The 22,344-nt window shown below is 38.3% G+C and overlaps 1 protein-coding gene across 3 annotated transcripts in view; it reads right to left on the bottom strand.

The window, feature by feature from the left end:
• The window catches only part of TBC1D12 (TBC1 domain family member 12), a 48,637-nt gene that overhangs the window by 15,410 nt on the left and 10,883 nt on the right, over nucleotides 1-22,344 (bottom strand). For 2 of the 3 annotated variants that reach the window (XM_054206050.1, XM_054206048.1), the window contains exons 2-3: nucleotides 13,573-13,696; nucleotides 6,238-6,294 (exon numbers count right to left, since the gene is read on the bottom strand). Coding sequence is in view for 2 of the 3 variants with exons in the window: in XM_054206048.1 (XP_054062023.1) it covers nucleotides 6,238-6,294; nucleotides 13,573-13,696 (181 nt within the window). In the remaining variant the exon portion in view is untranslated. The remainder of the gene's footprint in view (nucleotides 1-6,237; nucleotides 6,295-13,572; nucleotides 13,697-22,344) is intronic. The other variant, XM_054206049.1, reaches the window with a different exon arrangement.

The raw sequence follows: 22,344 nt of genomic DNA, 5'->3' as shown, positions 1-22,344 counted from the left end.
AAACACTAACAAGAATGTGTGTCTCTTCTCATTTCTTTCCTTTTGATTCTAGCCACCCTTAAGATCTGGTACTTCTCACGTTTCTGAAGCCTTTAGCAAGACCAAACCCACCTTATTCAGAACTACCTACACTATACTAGTTATGATAAATATTGTTATATTGTCACTGAGTCTGTTTCATATAATTTCTTTCTCAGAGGTTAAAACACACGATCTACTTAGAAAGAAGTATTTACCAGCCCTTAATACGAAGAAGATTCAGAGGAAGAAAGAATCCCATTCCTTTTTCCACAAGAGCAACTCAAAACAGAAATATGAAGCTGTCTTAGGAAAAAGGCTAGACAGAGCCAGATGAAAACTTCAGATCTCACATTCCCTCTTTTTTAGCCTCTGTAAATAAAAAACTTACTGCCAAGTTACCGGGAAACCCATTCTTATGATCCAGCAAATCTTAAAAGGTTATCTGTGAGAAGACTTTCAACTTATTCCCAAACCAAGTTAGCTTGTGGGTTCACACTCTGCTTAGGCATGAAGGCTAAATACTAGTTTCTCTGCAAGTCTTCCACATGCTGGAATTCAAACATAAAATATTAAGAGCTGAGAAAAAAAAAATCATCTTTTTAAGAGAACAAATTCAAGGTACTTTAGTAATACTTTCACAGATCACACAGCTCTATTCTTAAGCAGACCCAAGTGAGCTCTAACTTGTACAAGCTTTTTTTTTTTAATCTAAAGACAGTTTGTTCTTGTACATGTTGCTTTAATAATTGTGTAAGTAAATTCAATCTCAGATTAACCAAATATCTTATGTTTAAGTCACCACAAATAAAAAATTGATCAATTACTAATTAGGTGATGTCTCTTTCAAATGAAAAGTAACAGTCTTCTCTAGAAACTGCTCCCAAATGAATCTCACACCTAATACACAGCTTCTTGTACACATTAGTTCTCAGAGGGAGAAGAAACAGAGGGCTTTACACATTCAGTGTTCATTGACAGCATTATAGAAACAGAACTGACAACTTTAAAGCTATTATATAGCTTGAGAGGGCAGCAAACAGTTGAAGTCCACAAAGTTAAATGGGAAAAGACCTCTTAGAAATGCAACAATGGTTCAGATTTCCAGAGAAGGCACAAAGGGTCTGCCCAACAGCAAGGTGGCTTAAAGCTTTCTGCTCCACAGCCTCCTTACCCTACCCATTTTAATGATCTCTAACAAAATTTCTGTTCTCCCATATTGGGCATAATACATGAAATGATGTGAAAAGTATAACCTCAATGATGTCGTGTTAATCTCATCTCAAAAGGAAGTTATCACAGAACCACTGAGGTTGGAAGGAACCTCTGGAGATGTAGTCCAGCCTCCCTGCTCAAAGCAAGGTCAACTACAGCAGGTTGCGCAGTGCCTTGTTCAGCCAGATTTCTAATATCACCAAGGATGGAGACTCTGCGCCTGCTTAGACAGAGGCTATGGCATCCGGTATTCCCAACTGGTTTCCCATGAAAGTACTAACCAGGGCCAACCTGTTATCTTCAGAGATCAGACGTGTTCAGTGTAAGGCCATATGCATTATATGCCGCTATACTTTTCAGATACTAAGCAGTTACCTGGACTTCTTGCCCTTTTCATTTTCTAGCTTGTCGGAGTCAGAATGATAGTTTAACTGATGAGAAAAAGTGATTGCACCTCCATGGAACAAGCCAAAGAATAGTTTTGGAAACCCTTCAGAATCTTTTGAAGTAGTTTCCACCTCGCTCTCCCCGCCAAGTCTTCATCTCTCTGCCCCTTAACCACTGTATCACTCTGCCCCACAACAGCGTACCAAATAACTCTATTTGTTAGCACCCTGGAAAGACAGGCACAAACCTAGAGCAACCACCCTATTCTTTCAACTAGAGGAGAAGCTCTGTTGCTTTTTTGTCTCCATAAAAGAGCCCAAATATGCACCTTACAAAGAAAACATAGCAACTGTTTGCTATCATCATTTATACATACATTCACACTAAAACCATAATTCTTTGTAAACACAATGACTTAAAAGTTACTAGCCAACCGTTCTTAAATACAACTTAGTTCTAAATATTTCTAAGTCTCTGGCCAAGAACAGTGGTTATACAGATTTCCTAGAACAAATTCCTCTCCTGAAGGGTAATTCCCAATATCACTTTTGATTGAAAATGATATGTACCCAACATCATTCAGCACATTCAAACAAGTTTTAAGTTTTGTTGTAATCCACACAAGCCTGAGAAAAATCAGAAAACTAACACTCACTGTATGAAGGAATATACATATTTTTAAAACTAAAATTATTTAATTCTGCCTAGAACCATGGTGACATTACAGGCACTCCTGCCATGCATTATAACCTCAGGCTACCCCAGCATATTCTTAAAATTGGAATGCATCTCGTGATAGCACCCAGAGGTCAGCATCCAGGCTGCAGTACAGTAGCAATGCCATCCCTCATATTCTTGGCAGAAGTTCTGATTTACTTTTGCACTTTCCAGTATTTTGTAACAGAAGCCACAAAATTAAGTTTTAGTAGTCAGAGATGAGGAAGCTCAAACAGTACCAACCTTTTCAACACTCCTACATACCTCATATGTATGCAGGTTAAATAGAAAAAGCATTGCAAGACGGACATTAGAAATGAAGTCGCTCTCACCTTTTTATTACAAGAAACGCATCTGAATGGTGCTAGTGCTTCTGGCTATCATACATGCTAAGAACAGATACACTATTTCCAAAGCAACAGAGAAAGAAAACAACAACAACAACCTTCAACAGGGATTTTCCACAAAAGGCAGAACTCATCACCCAACTGTGCTTTTGGAAGTACACTTTACGAACAGTTGGTTTTTGCAAGAAAAGAACACATGCGGAGAGAGGGAAAACATGCAGAGAGGGAAAATGGTAAGCGTTACTAGAAAGAGTCAAAGCAGAGACCAAAATAGTTTCAAGCTCAAACTGTCATGACTGCACATTCCCCAAGGTGAAATATACTCCAAAGTATCCAAACTTCCCAATGTAAGATGCTTCTTCCTCAAGAAGCCTGTGCTCTAGAAAACTTATTTGAAGATTAGATCCCAGACCCATCAGACATGCATGTAACTCACTAGTTTGTGCAACTAAAATATCCATTTTTTCTGGAATATTTTGTATGACTAGATGTAAAGAATCCAATAGCCTTCACCATGCGTTCAATGCAGAATCTAAAATTCTTGGCAAAGGATAAAAAGCTTGAGCTGACATGGAATTTAACTACAAAAGATGTGAGCTAATACTCTTCCATAACAAGGTAAAAAAATACAATTTAAAGTCAAATGTCTTGCCAAATGCTTAACATGCAGGGCATATGCCAGAGAATAGAACAATTGACAGCTAAAATTCAAGACTACGTAAGACCTGTTTATGTAAAAAAAAATAATTTTGGAAGCATCACATGTATAGTTTCAGTAGCTTAGGGAATGTCGTTAAAAAATTTGCTGTTGCAGCATATCTGGTATTTATTGGAAGTTAGGGAACACTTCAAAATCCCAAAATAAAGAAAAACAAAACTCAGCTTTAATAGAAACTGAGAAGAGTTACCTCCTTATTAAGGCTGGAACTGCAGCCTCTCATCTACCACCAATAATTAACCTGTTAAAAGGCTAAAAGCATGTTTTTCCTGAAGAACGCTGTGACAATATATTTAAGAGCACTTCGACATGTGGAGGGACTTGTATTTCCAGTATTTGTTCCAACAAAAATACAGATAAGCCTATTAACCTACAGACAGGTAACACAAATGGGGCTGGGAAAATAGCCTTTTGCTTATAAATTGCCTTGTGCTTAAGAAGAAATTGTATCTTCTTTATAAAAAAAAGGCAAAAAAACCAACCACACAAAAAAAACCACCACACCAAAAAAGTCCCCTGATGTTTTATGCAAAAGAAAAATAATAAGCCTGCAGAGGTCTTTACTGCCTGCACCTTTTTTGATACCTACATGGAAGGCATACAAAGCTGAAGTTTCTTTCATCCTTCCCCAGAAGAGCCACACGTAACAGCTAGACCATTCAGAGCTATTTTAGATATCTCTAAGCACTACTGCATTGTGTAACATACACGTAATTGCCCATAGCTGCTACTTCCAGCATCTAAGCAAACTACCTTATAGAAAGGAAAACCAGCTGCATTGCAGCATTCCAAAAGCATTAGTTGACCTTACGTAGGGTGTGCTTGTGGGGATAAAGTATTTAACTGAGCATGCACATAACGATTCCATTTTAGAAGACAAACTTGCATCTACAGTGCCCAAATTGTAGAGCTTTAACGGAATAAACACTGACCATTGAAATTTAACATGCATCTCACTGGGATAGGTTTTGATCTATCTAGGATCCAACAACAAAAGTTGAACTCCGGAAATGAGCGATAAAAGCCTTGGATTACAAGGATTGTGAAAGTCCTCACAGTTCCGAAAGTACCAATTATACAGATTAAGCACCACAGATGCAATTATGTTTTATGTATGCTGGAGGAGAAAGCAACTTGATAGGCAACACTGAATTAACTTTCACCATCTTAAGGACTGCCTTTATTTAAAGTAGATGTCAAGGCATACTAATACTCCAATTAAACAGAGCATGCACCCTCTGTATGACAGTATCTTTTACAATGCTTTACTCCCCCAGAATTCTAAGCCTGATACTGAAACAGGTTTTGTTCAATCAGTCATGACTCCTGTTGAGGAAACAATGGGGATATTCTGCAAGTGGTTTTAAACCTCTCTTCCCTCTACACACACATGCGACTCTGTGGAACAGATGGGCCTCTAAAAACACCTATATGATTATTTTCACAATGTTGTACAGCTAACTAGAAATATCATTAGAAAAATTATTCCCCTTCATTTCAAGCAGAGTTGATCATCCAAGAAAGGAAGCCTTAATAGAATCTCTTTAGGAGGGCACCCATCTACATCACTTTAATAAAAGTAACAGAAAATTTGTTTAAGAAGAACTTCTGCTAATGCATAAGGATTCCCTTTTATGTTGTCATGTGTCTCCCCTCCAGGTTAAATGTTAAAATTGCTGAGCTAGAACTGGTTGCAAGGTGATTGAAGACAAAAATGTGCTTACAGCAAGAGTAGATGTCACTGAAAAATTCTGAGTCATAAACTAGACATTTTCCCAGAACTAAGAATGGCAGATGCTATCAGGACAGACAGAACAGTACATTCTTCCCTAACCTGCAGGCAATATAGGAAGAATCTATATTGAAGGAGGGAAAATTTCTAATCTACACATAGTACAGGAGAACAACCAAACAGACATGAAGAGTTTCTAGGTCAACCTTCCAAAGTAATGCCGTCCACCTTCAATTGTTCATTTATTTTTTCCCCTCAATTGGACAAGTTGCATCAAGTTTCATCTTTTGTTGTTCATGAAAAAAAGCACGAAGCCAGGGGCTTCTGAGCCCACTAATGAAGAGCTGAGAGTGGCTAGACCACGTAACGTGAACGGCAGGCAGCACAGACTAACTAGCAGTTACGTTACTGCTCTGTTTCACAAAGCCAGAGAAAGAGACCCACAGAACTGAAAAGTTAACTTGTACCAGTCCTGTTTAACACAGGGTGTGAGACTACATAAGAGGTTTTCAAAGTAACAGGCATATGCGTTGTACCAATTTCAGAAGGATACCAGTCAGAGCAAGTAGAAGACATAATGTATAGCAAAAGTTTCAATAGCTACCCTTTTCTAGGTTTCCAGTTTCATATTAGAAATCGTGATTAAAAGCATATGGAGTTCTCAAGTGCCACTGTTAATAGCTTGTGTGACTTAGTGGCAAGGGAAAAAACAAAAAAGATTCTAGGATATCAATTTTCAAAGCTAATACAAGGTGTTCAAAAATATTACAAATTAAGCCTTTTAACAACTGCCACCATTATTGAAGGAAGCACAAACATAGAAAGTAAATTACTGTCAAGCTCTATTCCCTGCTATTCAAGAACATGCAATATAAACAATAATAAACAATAATACTCTACCACTTTAAGTTGTTAGTGAGATTCATGTGTGAAGTTAATTTATTTCTTTCTTTTACTAATGGTATCTAATGAGTTGATGGTTAGTGCCATAAAATATTCATGCTATTGTGAAAATGTGATGTTTGTTCTATTTTAATGAGTGCTACATAGTCCCATGCATGGCATTGAATACAACTAGAAAGAATATATATTAAATGTCATACCCCTGTGTTTAATAGACTGAGAGTAGATATTGACGCAAGACTGCCAGAACTGTCATCCTAATGAGAAAAAACAGAAGCAAAACCTTAGTGAATAAATGAAGGAAAAGACCATTACAATATAGCAACATGCAAGCCAAAATTTAAATTCACATGTAGAGTATTAATACTCTATGTTTGAAGAAACGTGGCTGTTCCTCCTTCTTCTCCAGGCCTCCAAACATAAAAAAAAACCACATAAAAAGACTTCCCACTTGTGCAAGATGTGCACTTTTTTTTCCTGTTTTAATTGATGTTTCATATTTTCTATGATAAGCACCTTTGCCCGAAGGGAGATCTTTTTCCATGGCACTTCGCAGGTGTGAGACAAAAGGTGTTCCCTGACACACCGTCTCTCCCTAGACCACATCACCCATAAAAGTTACACTTCCACTAGCCTTTGTGGACTTCCACTAGCCTTGGAAGATAAGCTGTTAAAAAGGAAAGAACAAAAGACTGTCTATAGGCTGACACAAGAGAACAGAAACTGTTTGCTCTGAAAATGGATCTTGAAGACCTTGCCTTCATTCAGCTCCTGTTAGATTGCGTCTCACACCTATAAGCTAGTTAGCTTTAAAGCTTAAAAGGAATATTCGAGAAGGGGAAAAGAAACATAACTGGACTTGGATAAGCATTGGGCAAGGAACAAAATACGAGGGTAACTTTCAAACTGAACTTTCACATTAAGAGTTTGTGTTTTTGTATTTAACATGAGAGGGCAAAAAATACCACTAAATCACACAGTGACTTAGAGCAGGCCTTTAAGTCCCTCACCTTCCCCCCTCCCCTCTTATGTTATAATTAGTATTTCTAAATTGAAAGCTCCAACGTGTACTGCATCTCAACCTCACTGGTGAGCTGATGAGAACTAAGATACATTTGTAAGGCTTTGAGGAAAAAGTCACTTAAATTAAAAGTAAGATTCTAAGCAGCGATCTGAACCCCCTCACGCCCCATTGCAGCAAGGCAACCAGGCAAAAGCACGCCCGACTGCAGGAGCCCCTGTACAACCACAGCTCGGCAGGTTTCCATTTCAAAGTCAAAACTGGTTTTCTAATGGAAGAGCCACGCTTAAAGACAGGGCAGGGGGTGGGGTGGGGAGACACAGCCATTGCTCCTAAGCATTGGATTACAGCACCTGGAAGAGGGAAAATAAGCTTTTTATCATACCTTCAACGTTATTTCTGAACTTATCTGTAGTGTTCTTGTACCATGCATACCCCACACTAATAAAAAGCATTTTAAAGGCTTCCTTCTCCCTTGCCATACTATTTTCTCCTTTCCAGCACTGAAGCACCGTGCCAGTCTCAGAAAGGTTAAGGCTTATATAAGTAATAAAAAAATCCAAACAAAAAAAAACCAAACCACACTTTGAACAAAAGTCACAGCATCTTTACCACCTGAATCTTTTTGCTAAATCCTGTCCTTTTGGAATTTGATACAGCCTGCCTAGATGATGATTTTGCTATCGCAGCACCTCAAGCTCACCAGAGTAAATCTGCTTAACCTGCAAAAGCTCACTTCTTAAGAGAAGAAAAAACAATTATTTTTATCTGTGCCACCCTCTGCTAAAGAAATTCAGAGGCTTCCCATCAAAAAGAGAATCCAGAAGACCAAAAATTTAAAAAAAAAAAAATAGCGTCCCACCAAGGTAAAAGTAGTTCTATCATTTTTATATCTCAAGATTGTTTCTATATTCTTTGTTTCCCCAAAACCCAGCAGCTTCCAAGGACAGAAATGAAAATATGTACAATGCTTATGTTTTCTTTTTCAAACTTTAGGAAGAGAAAGTTTGCTTCAATACTCTTCAGAGTTTACCTCAAAGACTTACTTTTTTTTTTTTTAAAAAAAAGCAATCAGAAGAATTCACATCAGCAGAGTCATCACCTCTGCGGCATTTCAAAATGCCAGTCGCATGCTCACTGTGGAGTACTCCCCCGAAGATGCATTTGTGCCACCAACATAGCACTGACATCAAGAGAAGTTCTCCTTGACAAGTTTTCCTTGTCAAAGCAGTGGGTAAGCGCTGGGAGTAGGAGCTGAACTGCGTTTTACAACCTTTATGCAAACAAAAGGAGAGGCGTTTGTCTCCCTGAGGTCCTACCAGTTTCATTACCATTGTACTGACAAGACAATAATTGCAAAAGTCTAAAACGGTGGGGAGTGTCTTTGAAAGACTTCAACACAACGCTTTGTTTTACCGCTAGCGTAGCATTTTACTGACTACCTGTGCGACTCTGGAAACATGATGGACATTTCTTGAGAACCTGACTGCTACAGGGTCTACAAAGAAAACCGTCACAGCCTTCTCACTGCTGCAAGCAGACAAATTGTTATTCGGGCGTTACATGTTCCTTGCAAGACCTAATATCCCCATTTATCCTCTGTCCTGGTTTCCAGGCAGTTTGTTACCAATGTTTTTCGACCTATATCTGCTAAACAGGCATGAGTCTCGCCTTTCTCTTCTCTCCAGCAGTAGTGCAAGACCAGCCAATGTGACCTCTTATCTAGATAACTATCTGCTTAAGAACCACTCCTATGAAAAGGCATCTAGCACTGTACATACCTTTTGTATGTACAGTGTTGTACATACAAAATGTACTTCTTTCCGACACTTTCAAATCCTTAGATTTGTTGACAAACCTGCCATATACACTTTTTAACCATTAGGAGCTTCATGCATTGTTAAATTGAAACAACAAAGATGAGAGAGAAGAGTTAACATTTCAAGTTAGAAGGTCTGAGTCATATGAAAACCGATTCAAAATGCATCTGGTTCCTCCAAAGAGAAGCCTCTGACAACTCTGGTCCCTGGGAGACCATGGGAGTTGTGCTGATTCAGTGAATGCAATTTCTCCATTAGATTTCAGACTGGAGATAACGACATCAGAAAAATATGCAAGTGAAGACACTATTTTTCAGCTCTCAAGTACAGTATTTTACTCCCTCCCCCCCCGAACAATTTCAGAGCCACCCAAAAATAATATTTTCAGGGGTTAGCTGTAGGAGAGTGACCCAAAATCAGAGTTAGTATTTAACGGACTGTCCAAACTAATACCTTCCATTTTGTACAAAACGTGGTAACTTTTGGAAAGGATGGCTTTAATTCACTTCTGAATAAGCAATCATTTCTAAATCACTGCAACCTTTTCATGGTGTGTCAGATTTAAATAGAAAAGCAGCTTCCCCCATCTTATTTAAGGCTGTCACTGACAGTATTTTGTTAAAACTGCTGATAAAGTGAATTTAGTGTATGTTTTATTTTTCTTTATCTTGCAATATGTATTTCCGTATTTTGAGTTTACTTTAATCAGGGCGTATTACGAAAAAATCACCACGCTGCTTTAAACAAATTAATAAAAAGTATTCAAGGCTGCTTTAATAAAAAGAGCTAAATTTAATGGCTTGATATTCAGAACCATTACAGATTAAAAGCTCTTTATTTCAATAAATGAAACTGAGCTTGCATTTTTAAACAGAACTTGCGCTTCAGACAATACGCACCAAAATGTTACAGATCAGCCCACAAGTCAGTTTCTGTTTTAAATGCTTCTATATTAAAATATTTCAGCAGTCTAATTTAAAGCAGATTTCTGTACAGACTGAAAAGAATTTACCAGACTAATCATTAATGACCACATACTTCTAATAGCCAGTTTTATTAGCTGCAGCTCAGGAAAAAAGGCATGCTTCCTAAAACCATCAAACGCATTTGACATTTGCAATCCTAAAGAGTTGCTGTCTTCCCTTTTTTAAAAACAGTGAAGGAAGGAAGCCCAGAGGAGGGAGATGTCCAGCAAAAGAGTTGGCCTCAATCACATCCTGCTTGGGCAGCTCTAAATCCAAGGAGAGCCGAGCCTGCCAGCAGCTGCGAGCAGGGAGATGCGGCTGCCAAGAGCTTTCAAGCTCTGCCCCAGTTGGAGCCAGAGCATCTCGCCCAAAGCATTGCTGATGGCAGCACAGCTGCAGGGGACTCCACCATCTCCCCAGCCCAGCAAGCCCTGCAGGTTCGCTTTTCGACAACAGTATTTGTCGTCTTCTACATACGCTAAGAAACTTGCAAAGATATTATTTACAGTAATGTTCATTAGACAGCCTCTGAAGGCAGAGCTGGCTAGCATCATTGTCTGAAAAATGTCTGAAACAGTATCCCTAATTAAGTTTCCAGATTTTCTTGGAAGTTATTCAAGATATTAGAATCACTACCTGGCTTCTCTGCAGAGGCATATATAGCAATGTCCAGTTGATGAACAGTTATTGAGAGACACAAGCATTCATTTAAATGTAATTATCAGTTTACTACATCATCCTTAGCAAAACACAGATAACAAAGGAGGCTTCCCATCAGCCAGGATGGAAACAGGGCATGTGAGCTCTGCCATCCTTTTGACTATAAATCTACAATGATGCAATTTTTTTCTTGTTTTATTAATAGGAAAGTCCTTTAACCTTCACAATATTGCCATAAACCTTTGATGTAAGTATGACCCTTAACCAAAAGGCTTCCTCCTTCTATTAATTACAAAGCTTTTCCTGTTGCGAGTTATTTTTTTCTGCAAAAGGACTTCTCAAAATTCCATCCATCATCTGAAGGATGCTGACTCGTTAACGAGTTTCCTTAACCAAGGGTTTATTTGCACCCTCCCAAAGCTGGCCACTGGCATCAGTAGAGGCACAGAACTTTGCGTTCAACCATGGAGAATACCATAGCTGTTCAGGAATGGCATGATTTGTTGCTAATAAACTACCCTAAACTCCCTCACAGGCAGCTTGCCTACAGCTTAATCCCATTCTACTTGCATAGTCTTACACCTAGAAGCTCATTTTACAAAAGCTGGTAAACAGCGAACAGCCATTGTTCTGACCACAGATGGCTTAAAAAAAAAAAAAAGGGGGAGGGTGGAATTCAGGTTTTATATTTCAGATCACACTGGATCCCTTGACTTCAATTTAGAAAGTCAATGTGGAAGTTCGTAGAGACACTCCGCGTAGGACATGAAGTGTTCTGCCAGGTTCACAGAATTACTTGTGAACAGAACATATTAAGCTTTAACCATATTTCTGTCAGCTTCTTAAAGGCCCCAGAACTGCATTCTTGCCTACGTTCATTTCACTCACATCTCCTGCATAGTGAAGAATTTAGTCCAGGGACTTCAGTCAGCCATGCAAAAGTGAAGATACTATTTTCCACTGATCTTCAATAACCAAGCCTGCCTATATTCATTCTTACCCATCGCCAGCTTAGCAAATTTGAACATTTTTGAGAAAAGAAACCATTGGCTTTTCTTCAAAGGCATATGCACAAGGAGCAATATTGGAAATTTTAAACACACATGCAAGACATCTGACATATATTAAATATGGGAGACATTAGGGTCACCTCTCAATTTAAGAAACAAATTTTCTCAGGTATTATAGATCTAACTGTGCAGAGTATAGCATCAGTCTGGATCCCCCTTTGATAAAGCATCATGAGCTTAGATATACAGTTATCTAAAGACCACGCTTTATCTAAATTAGAAGCTAAAAATATTAGCTATTACTGACACATTACTCAAGATTATGTAAATCCGATACTGACCCTAATCTGGCAACCATAACAACACAAACCACATGACTAGTGGCTAGGACCAATTCAATCACGTTTAAAGACAATACATTGTTTTAATATATTTGCTCTTCTGCCACTTCGGAGAAGTTAAGAAAATGGGAACATTACAGTTTAAAAGAGTCACTAAGGGACAAGAGAAAATAAGACTATTTCTGCAGATTATGACTTGGTCTCCAGAACAAACATCTTCATTACTAGAAAACGGGAAGCAGATGACTGGTAGCATTGTGCAAACCCTCTGTTTCTCAGGATGCAAGAGACATCTGGATTTTTACCACAGTATTTTCATAGCACAAGGCCAACAGCATTCATCTGCAAGTAAACTAAGAACACTTGCCTTCTCCCACCCAAAAAGGGGAAACCATTTAAATAAGGAAAATCATATTTGAAAATGTTGAAAAAGCATTAAGTTTACTTCACAGTAAATCAGAATTATTTGGGTTGGAACGGGCCTTTAAAGGTCACCTAGTCCAACCCCCAAGGATTGCACTTTAGGTAATCTCATCATTTTCCTGCAACATTTTATTGTCTGACAAGTGCCATTACATTGAAGCCCTTCAAAAAGAACCTCTCACTTTTCACTTCAGTTGCTCCCAAAAGGCCCTCTTCACCATGAAGCTCTTTCTAGAAGATGGCTGAACGCTACTCCATTCACAGCCATTTGCACCTGCCAAACACATCAGCTTATGTGGAATTTAAGAAAGAAGACAGAGAAAACGGCTCTCAAGAGATTCAAGTTACTGTTTTCACCAACACAAGGGGCGTTCACATTTCTTACGTCAATAAATCTTTCAAATTTAGGATCTCACGTTAACATCAAGTTAATGATATATTACCAATTGCTCATCTTTAAAGACTATACATTTTATTATTATTTTAACAAAGTAAAGACAGACTCCACAGGAATGAGTATATGGAAGTGCAGCTTTGTATGAGAGGAAGGAAATCAGAATTACCTTTCTGTAGTACCCCAGTAACTCCAAAACAAGTTCAACATACAGTACTATTTTGAAACAAAAACACCTTGAGTGAGATTAAAAATCCAAATGAAACAAGATCACACGTTTCAGAATTCTAAGCAATTTGTCACAAGTTACTCAGATAGTAAGTCTTCCAAGGCAAGGACTACTATGGAAAGATGAGTTAAATAACAACAACAAAAAATATTTAAAAAAAATCAGTTTTGTAACACCAGAATATCCAAGAATGCTTTAAGAGGATAAATTTATTAGATTCATATCTAGTTTGAAGAAAAACTGAATATACAAGTATGACTACAGTTTTATTGCACAAAACAGGCAAAAGTAACTCAGAACTAAACTTCATAAAAGGAAGCCTAGAATACTTCACAATCACTTAACCATTAAAAAAATGTAGCATATCACGTTAAATAAGGCAAAGTTTTACAGGAAATTAATACAATTTCTGATGTTTTGACCAAAACAGCTTAAATGCTTTTTGAATAAGTATTACTGTATAAGCACTGAGATGTACTGAAGAACGTACTAGCTAATCATAAAACTCAAACTCCTCAGTAACTACTGTCCTTCAGACAAAGCCCCAAAAGAGTCTTCCCAGAGCACTCTATGGCTGTGTAGTAACAACGTGGAGATAACGGCAGAGCACTGCAATACCTATGCATTAATTTCTACAAGTTTTGTACCTACAGTTGTGTGATATTTACTCACCTGCTGAATAATTTTGGAATCTTTTGGAAGGTTTTCCCTGGGTGGGACTTTTCCAAACAACTTCCAACCAGGAGCGCTTTGGACAGCAGGTTTGAGTTCCTTTGTCCTTTTAGTGAAAAAGTTTCTGAAAAGAGAGGAGGGTTTTCTTTTTGTTTATTGTAAGCATATAAATAAGTGATATTTGTACTCAACATTTCTTTAAACCAAGTTCACCACTATAGAGGTTTATGGCTCAGCAAATGCAGCGTGCTACCTTAGCTTTCTCTTATGCTCTAAAATAAGTAACTTGAAGTGGAACAGCTTTCATTACAGGTGCTTTGATGCTAATATATTTGTACTTAACAATTTTACCTCTGAATTCTAAGCTACTTTATGCAACATCAGATCTGTTTCAGTAACACGGGACACTTTCTTAAACGTAAGTTAGCAGCATGCAACAGCTCTCAGAATTTTGTTTGGGGTTTGGTTTAGTGTATCTTATGGAGCTATTTGGAGACTGAAAAGAAAACAGCTGAAAATCACTGTGTAACTTACAGATTTAAAAAAAGAAGTGGTGAACTATTACTTCTACTAACACTTTCTGCGACCTTCACACCTTCAACTTTCATAACATGGACTAGAAAACCGCAGAGCATGCACACAGCTTCAGTTTAGCGGGTAACCTTTGCCAGTGCCTAAAGCAATTACACTCAAACAGGCAGCTGACTGCATCCCGCCCGGATGCGTTCCTGTCCAGCTTGCTCTAGGTGAACCTGCTTTGGCAGAAGGGTTGGACTAGATGATCTCCAAAGGTCCCTTCCAACCCCGACAATTCTGTGGTTCAATTACTTCTTAGAAAGGCAACAATCACAAGGTCATACTAGCAACCATTTGTCTAGATACATGGCTGTACTATTTGACTCTGATCACAAGCTCCCACAGAGCGTTAGGTACGAGTGCTTTGAAATTGAAAGTGCATTTATTTTGAGTATTGGAAAGTTACTTTCCAGAAACTTATAACACAAAGGGATTAAAAGTTCATAGTCTAAGGTTACTTCTCAGGATGCTTAAAAGTTGACCTCTGAGCAAACATAATACGGAATACTTTTATTGGAAGATGTTTTTGTGCAGTGCTAACTAGCTAACTTTGTACTTTCACACTGTTCCTCTGGAAAGAGATCCCCAGATTTATTCTTTACCTAAAGCATTTGCTATATTTTAAAACACATTTCCTTCTCAAAATGAAAGCATTCCCATTTTTGCACAGGGAATAGTCTCTTGGCTTTGCCCAGACAGAAGTAGTGTGCTTCAACAACTGCAATCCCTCTGAAAAGTACACAGTTGCTCTTAAATTCCAGAGCTGTCAGGGTTTCTGACCATGCAGCACAGTTTTACAATTAGGAACTGTTAGTGTTTGTAAGACATTGTATAGCTTTCAAATACAAACTATCTTTTCAGTTCCCAGAATGTTTTTTGTTATTTGGGAAACAAGGAAACGCCTGTCACAAAAATCCCTTCTGTGCAAGTCTGTGTGAATGGACTCTACAGATCCTTGTGTGTAGCTGAAGGTCTAGTCCCCAGAAAACAGCAAACTGAAGAGAGGAAGTAGATGCTGATAAAGTATGAAAGTCTCCCAAGAACCAGTAACCTCAAGACTAGCCGTCCTGTGGAACCCATGACAACCGAGAAACTCAGAACACCAAGACTCTGCTCGCTCCGCCGGAGGCCACCAGCACATGCTGCCATCAACAGCTTGCTAAAAAAAAGGCAAAAGGCTGCATTCAAGAAAGCAGCAGCTGCTCTAGGCAGGCAGGGACTATGGGATTACATACACACCTGATGAAAGACAGCACCTTGAGGGGATTATTCTTTTTTTTCTTGAACACCCACGTAGAAGCTGTTGGCGCATCAGTGCGCCCCGCCACTCTGTGGAGGTCTCACAGCTGTTGTTCCAACCCAGTAACTGAGTAACCGTGTTTGGGAATAACTGCTTGCACTGTATGAATAGTTACCTGCCATTAATGGAATCAAGCTGTTGCTATTAATAATAGCTTAATTAATACAAGGTGTTCTAATAAGCATTCGTTGTGAGCCATGCATCCCAGAACTCTGTCCCCCATCAGGGAAATTTGCAGTATCTCAGTCCATCCCTGCGAAAGCCAAGTAAGCACCCAGAACACCAAACGAGCCATTTCTGACACATGACCTGGAAGGAAAGGCTGATGAAAAGGCCAAGCCACGGTACCACTAAAAGACACTGTCCTCAGTCAATCCCAGGACTGCATACCATTAGTGAAATGAACAGGTCCATCCATAGAAGAAAAAAAGATGTAAAAAGTGTGCTTATGTAAATGACAAAGATTCATTTCACAAGTACATGACACCTTTCACAGTGCTCTGCAGGGTCTTCTGGAGAGGAGTGTTCAAAGAATCATCAAGAAAACAAGACAAAGTATTCTAAAGACCAAGATGTCACTGAACACCACGCTACAGCCTTGCCCTTAAACTGGCAACTACTGCAGTGGCTGTATTTGAACTTAATCAGAGATTTTTTTTTCCCCAAAAGCAGGTATGAAGAGAGATACGCTCTGGAGTACTGTTCTTGAAATATGGAATAGCTCATGCATCCTGACTTCATGGATAGCCATAAGCATCCAGTCCCAGCACATACTTCAGAATACCACCAGGATTACCCAGCGGTTCAGCTCCATTGCTTCTAGCACTTGTGGAAGCTGAAAAAATGCAGGCCTTTAACACTGATGGCAATCTGTCACTGTATCAAAGCTGTCTGATGATTAACCAGGAAGCTGGCAGATTTAAAAAGGAAAAACGTGTAAACACACAGGTTTTAATTAATATTTCTGTACAAAAGATTTAAGCCTGCTCATGGCTCTTGTGAGATTTGATTTAATTTTTTTTAAATAAGTATAACATTAGAACAAGCCTTCTAGAAGGTAGTCCCCACCATAATAGATCTTGAGGGTTTTTTTTTTATTTAAATATTCTTTGCTGTACTGAATTAAGCAAAGGCTTATTTTGCTTTTTACAAATGCACGAGTGAAAATACAAGTGTTACTCTTATTGAGTAGGTATTAATTGAAGTTTGTTTCTTGTGAATGCAAAAAGCTGGTCAAACTTTACATCATGTCAGAATAAACCTCACACAGGAATGCTAATCCAAGAGAAATTAATGGAAGGTTTACAAATAAGCTTTGCTGAAGATGGAAGGACACTTTTAATACATTGTTTTGGCAGCTCACAGTATCACATCTGATGTGTTGTTGACAACAGTAAAGCCTTACAAAAGCCCTGTTAAGGAACAGCATCTGTGAATACTTAGAAGTTGCATTCACTGAATTGCACGAAGTGTACTAGATTTGATATATTTGTTGCTGCTTAGAATATTCATGAGTTTCACTGATCCCAGGAAAAGTTATCCATTGAGATGGACTGAAGAGTCAATAGCATTTTGGTACAGAATCTCAAAAAACATTGGAAAACTTCAAAATTCCTTAAAAAGAAGCCTACAGTTTAGAACTGAATAATGCTTTCTGCTGAAAGGACCTGTGGGATAGAAGTATTAAATTATTTCATTGAATTAAGCTCTAGTTTACAAAAGCCCAGTGGAAAAGTTGCAAGCTTTTTCCCTGCTAGTTTTATATACCCACACTGGAACACATATTAACACTCTCAAATGGCGCTCAAAAACGTTTCCGTAGGTGCGCTGAAGAGCTTGAAAAGTAGCTGAAGCACCACAGAACAAGAAGCTGTTACTGGCACATACCAAGACATCTGTCCCTACCATGGTTTGGATCACACTATACAAAAACCTATGGTCTCTCATGATCGCACAACTACAACAGCTGTAGTAACAGCTACAAGTGGTAGTTTTCTTCCTTATTTAACAACATTGGTTCAACTATTCCTGCTTGTGCCCACAGCAGTCTGTGCAAGAGTTCCACCATACTGATGGTATGATCATTCAAAGATGTTAGCCATCTCCACAGGTGGCATTGATGTGATGTTCTAGTAATGTGATTGCTTGTTTCCACTCCGCTTTTCTTTTCAAATCACTTTTTTTCTTGCTGTTTAAGATAAACTGGTGAAGTCTAAAAAGCAGTTAGAATTAAGCCTCAGAAGGGCATAGGTGGAACTTCATATTTTAATGGGATTTTTTTGTTTACTTTGGGGTTTTGGCTTTCCCTATAGCCACCGTAAACCTGAACACAAAATTTTTTCCCACATTTTGAGCTAGCTACATGCCAGCCCAAGAGGATGACAGATTTCCAAGTTTTAGAAACTACTGGAAAATAGCAGAGACAAGTGCTTCAAAATTGATCTCAAATTTCATCCAACATCAGACTGGAAACTGGGCTGCTGTATTTGCACAATAGTCACTCAAAGGAAGCTGAAGTGCTTTGAATAGCAGCAACCATGAACATCAGCGGGCAGGAAAGGCACCAGGCTAGATACAACTCCTGCACTCTGCCTCTAGGTAAAACTGATCCACCTCTCTACAAGACCAAGCAGTCTTGTGATAGTCTGCTCTTTGACCAAAAACATCAAACTCAAATCTAGTTTCAAGATAGATGTCATTTTGGTACAGTTCTTTCAAAAAAAAAAAATCCCACATACTGACCTTCCCTTTCTACAACTCCACTGTGTGCCAATCACAACAGGCTATACGTATTTCGCTGCTTTGTTCATCCCAGTAAAGCCTGAAGTTGCTTTCCTTCCCACTCCAAATGCACATCCTTGGGTTACCAATCTTAACTTTGAGCCTCAAAGGAACATGCCAGAAGAATTATCTCTGATGATTCAAAGCTCTGACGTTGTTGAGATATAGTACTGCATTATTGGACACAATCAGCTTCATTTACTTCCCATTTTCCCTAAAACTCACCCAAGTGCAGCATTCTTAACAATAACACTTGGAAACAGCATTCACAAGCCTGTATCTGCCCTTAGCTTTAAAACAAGATATACTTCCTAACTCGCCTCTCCACTCCCTCCATAAAACTGTAACCTGTAGCCTTTAAACCCACACATACATTCAACGCCACTTGTGAAGCACCAGCCCCAGCTTTCAATGCTACAGGACTAAAGGGACTCCACGGATAGCACAGCTGTTCTAACCTGGCAGAGAAGCAGGAGGACGAATTGTGCTAGAACCCCAAAGGAAAAAGAAAATAGTAATTTAGAAATCTGTGAAATGCAACTAAGTTGCAAGATGGCAAGCTAAAATGCAGTCCTGGTGCATACAGTTCACTCTGAGTTGTTAAAGTACTTTTAGTGTGACTGCCTAGAAAGCCATCCTAACAGTTCAGCCAGTGAGGCTAGCAATGCAGTTTCAGTCAGATTTTTAAAAGGCATAGCAAACTCAGAGTTAATTAGTCAGCCAAAGCAGACAGGTGTCCTAATAGGGATTTGCCTCCTCCACATGGAAGGCAAGGTTGCGGCATCATTCTACTTCTTAGTAGGTGTTAGAGAATCAAGTCATTACAACTCCACCTTCAGACCCAGGCTTCACCTGTTCTGCTGCTTTTAGGTATCTATATAACAAACTGCAAGCGCAGAAGGTTGGATCTTACACCTGAGCCATTTAAGATGAGCATATCAGTGTGAAGCGTATTAAAACCAGCCTACCCTTCTCCAATTTGTTAATCCTGCACTACAAAAAAAACAGCAAAAATCAAGTGGTATCAGCTACTGACACAAGGATACGGTCTCAGAAGAGAGGATACAACACGGAATCATCATTACTGTTAAACCTAAGCAACCAAGCATGCTTCCTTACAGTTCACTTTAATATACAGATAAATCTAATTCAAAATGCTGCACAATATTAGACAACGAAAAACTGTGAGCATCCTTGGAAAGCAATCCTTGCAGAACCTGAAGCATGGCACCAATGAAACAATTTTTTCCAAATAAAGTATTCAGAATTCAGAGTTATCTTAGAAATAAATGAATACTGTGTTTAAAGCTTGATGCTGAAAGGTAGACTACTATTCCCTAATTTATTTCCCTTGCAAGGTAGCTTTGACCTTGCTCAAAATATTTACTCACTGATCTACAAATAAAATAGTTCCAACAAGTGACCTTTTAAGTTAGAGTACCAAAAATTACTTTTTTTTTTATAAAAAACCCCAACTTACTGTTAAAACATTTTTATGACTTCTACTTTATACACACAACCATCTGGTTTACTGTCATTTTCAATCAACAAACATTTCTTCTCATTGCATCCACCTTTCAAGAGCTGATAACAGGGAAGAGCTGAGAAAACAAGCTTTGAAAGCCACAAGAACTGACAAAGGAAGTGAGGGTTGATTACATTTTCCTTTTTATTAAGCATCTAGTACGTATTATTAGACATGGCATAAGACAACTGCCTCATGTTAAATCCAGGGAAGCGAGACACCAACAGGAAGGAATCAGCATCACATCAAGAGCATCCTCATTCTATCCTATATAACTTTTCGACCAGGAATCACAAAGGCCAGGAGAGGGAATCCAGCATGGAATTAATGTTACAAATGAGCACTGAGTTGGACAAAGAACAGTCTAGGTTTACTGTTTGTTTTAAATATAATTATAAAAATGCAATTAGAAATCCTGGAAGTTTCATTTCTCTGCAATAACTATAGAATATTAAAAACCCACTGATTCCAATAAAACCTCAGAATTTGTAAAAGGAATATGAAGTAACAAAACTCATTAAAAACTGTGTATGTATTACATACAATTGATTTTGCATCTCCAGAAAGGTTAAAGTTCTGCTCATGCATACAGGCTGTTCTTGCCCCATCCCTAGGCTAATTTTTAAATAAGTTTCCTAGGCATACCAAATAGGTCTATGTTTGAAATTTGATGAAATTTGAATTAGCTGAGAGACAAACTGGTAAGAAAATTACTTGTGTACCTAATAATCTTTATCCAGGGAGCTGTATCAGTGAGGAGTTAGAAGAGGTATGTCCCAGGAATTTTTACTGGTATAGCATTAAAATGAATCATTTTGACTTAAAACCATACTTCCAGAACAGTCTTCACTGAAGACCTCTGCAAGCCTGCAATTCCATATTCCTTTCAAGACTATAACTGAGTACAGAACAAGAATTATTACATTCACATTGGCATGTCTTTACCATGTGTAAAACTCAAAAGCTGCTTAAGAACACAACAGAATTTTTCTTTGTGCTCAAGTCTTGTCCATTCTGTTAAGGTCTTACGTGCAACAACTCGGAAATAACAGCAAAAAAACATTGCTTGATTATATATAATTAGCTCTGCTTTAAACAAGACTTTTCAATAATTTACATACAGAAACAAACATAACAACTCTAAGCATAAATAATGAATCATTAAAAGGAAATAAAACCTTTTAGTTAGCCACTTACAAAGCTTGCTGAGCAAGAAAAGTAGGATTCTATTTCTACATTTTAAACTGTTTACATACAGTACACTATTTGTAGGAATTGATAAAGTGTGTCCAAAAAGCTACAATGTATGTTCAGAGTGCACACAGTAATTATTTCTCAGACCAATGGATAGGATATCCCCTTTATTTTAGATTTGAACTATATGACATTGTCCAGGAGCCATTTGCTCACTTTCACATGCTCAGAAATGTCATCTCACATTATTAGTTATGGCTAGAAAAGGGATATGAATGTAAAAATATCAAGAGCAAATACCCCCTACTTTACAAATGCACTTTTCAACTCATCCTTTACTCTCACATTTCAACCTTAGTTTGTAAGTTTACATGCAACTGTTTTTATGTTTAGTTTAAAATTCTTAACATGGAGATTTAGAACAAGGGACTAATAATTTTTTTTTACACAGTCTATATTTCTAGTTTCAAAAACTGAGAATAACATCATCCCATTTTGATTCAATACATTTATACAATTGCTCTGAGCACAAGTTCCACGTTCTACCCTATATTGGGGGAGAGGTGGCCCAACTGATTCTACAGTTCACATCTTCCACCACCTGGCCACAAGAAGTTGGACACCAGCTTCTCTTTAAATTACCCCCAAACACAGCTCTATTACAGGATCTTTCTAGTTTCAGCACATTTTAGCAGTACAAAGATCTCTTCTTTCTCTCCACACCAAAACAACCTGAAGAGTATCCCAAACCACCCTCTCCAAAGGAACTTCAATGTTTGCATTTCTAAAACTACAGCCTTCAGTGCTATACAAGCAAGTTTTTGGTTTCCCCCTCCTCCCCCCAGAAAATTAAAATAATGAAACTAGAACACACACTTTCAGCAAGACCAAGCTTGCAGTATTTTATTTTTTTTTAATGAAACTGACATTTCCATGAATACTACTGGTCTACTAAAGCCTCAGCTACAATTAGGTATATCTGAAATCTAATGGACTGTCAAGGAGTAGCTACTAAGGAGCAAGGGCTAGGGAAGGAGGAGGTTTCTGGCCTCTTAGAGAGGATACAAAGATTAACAGAATTATTATGGAACTGCGCTGAAGAGACTAAACTAGATCAAGCCTATTGCTCAAGCTCCTAGTTGATATCAGTCCCAAAGTGGCTTTACAAACTGCTGGCAAAACAGTTTTACTACAGGTACACACACATTTGGGAAGTTTTAAGAGTTGAAAGTGTTTAGCAATATATCACAGAACACTTACTGGCAAACAGTACTTTACCAGTCCACGTTATACGCTTAACAAAAAGCTGGTGCACAGGCCAGCTTTACGAACAGGCTCAAGCATTCTGAACCATATGTAAACAGACAGACGCGTATGTAAGGTGATTTTCAGAATG

Source organism: Rissa tridactyla, chromosome 6, assembly GCF_028500815.1.
Source record: "Rissa tridactyla isolate bRisTri1 chromosome 6, bRisTri1.patW.cur.20221130, whole genome shotgun sequence".
NCBI classification, from domain to species: domain Eukaryota; kingdom Metazoa; phylum Chordata; class Aves; order Charadriiformes; family Laridae; genus Rissa; species Rissa tridactyla.
This window is presented reverse-complemented; position numbering and strand designations above follow the sequence as displayed.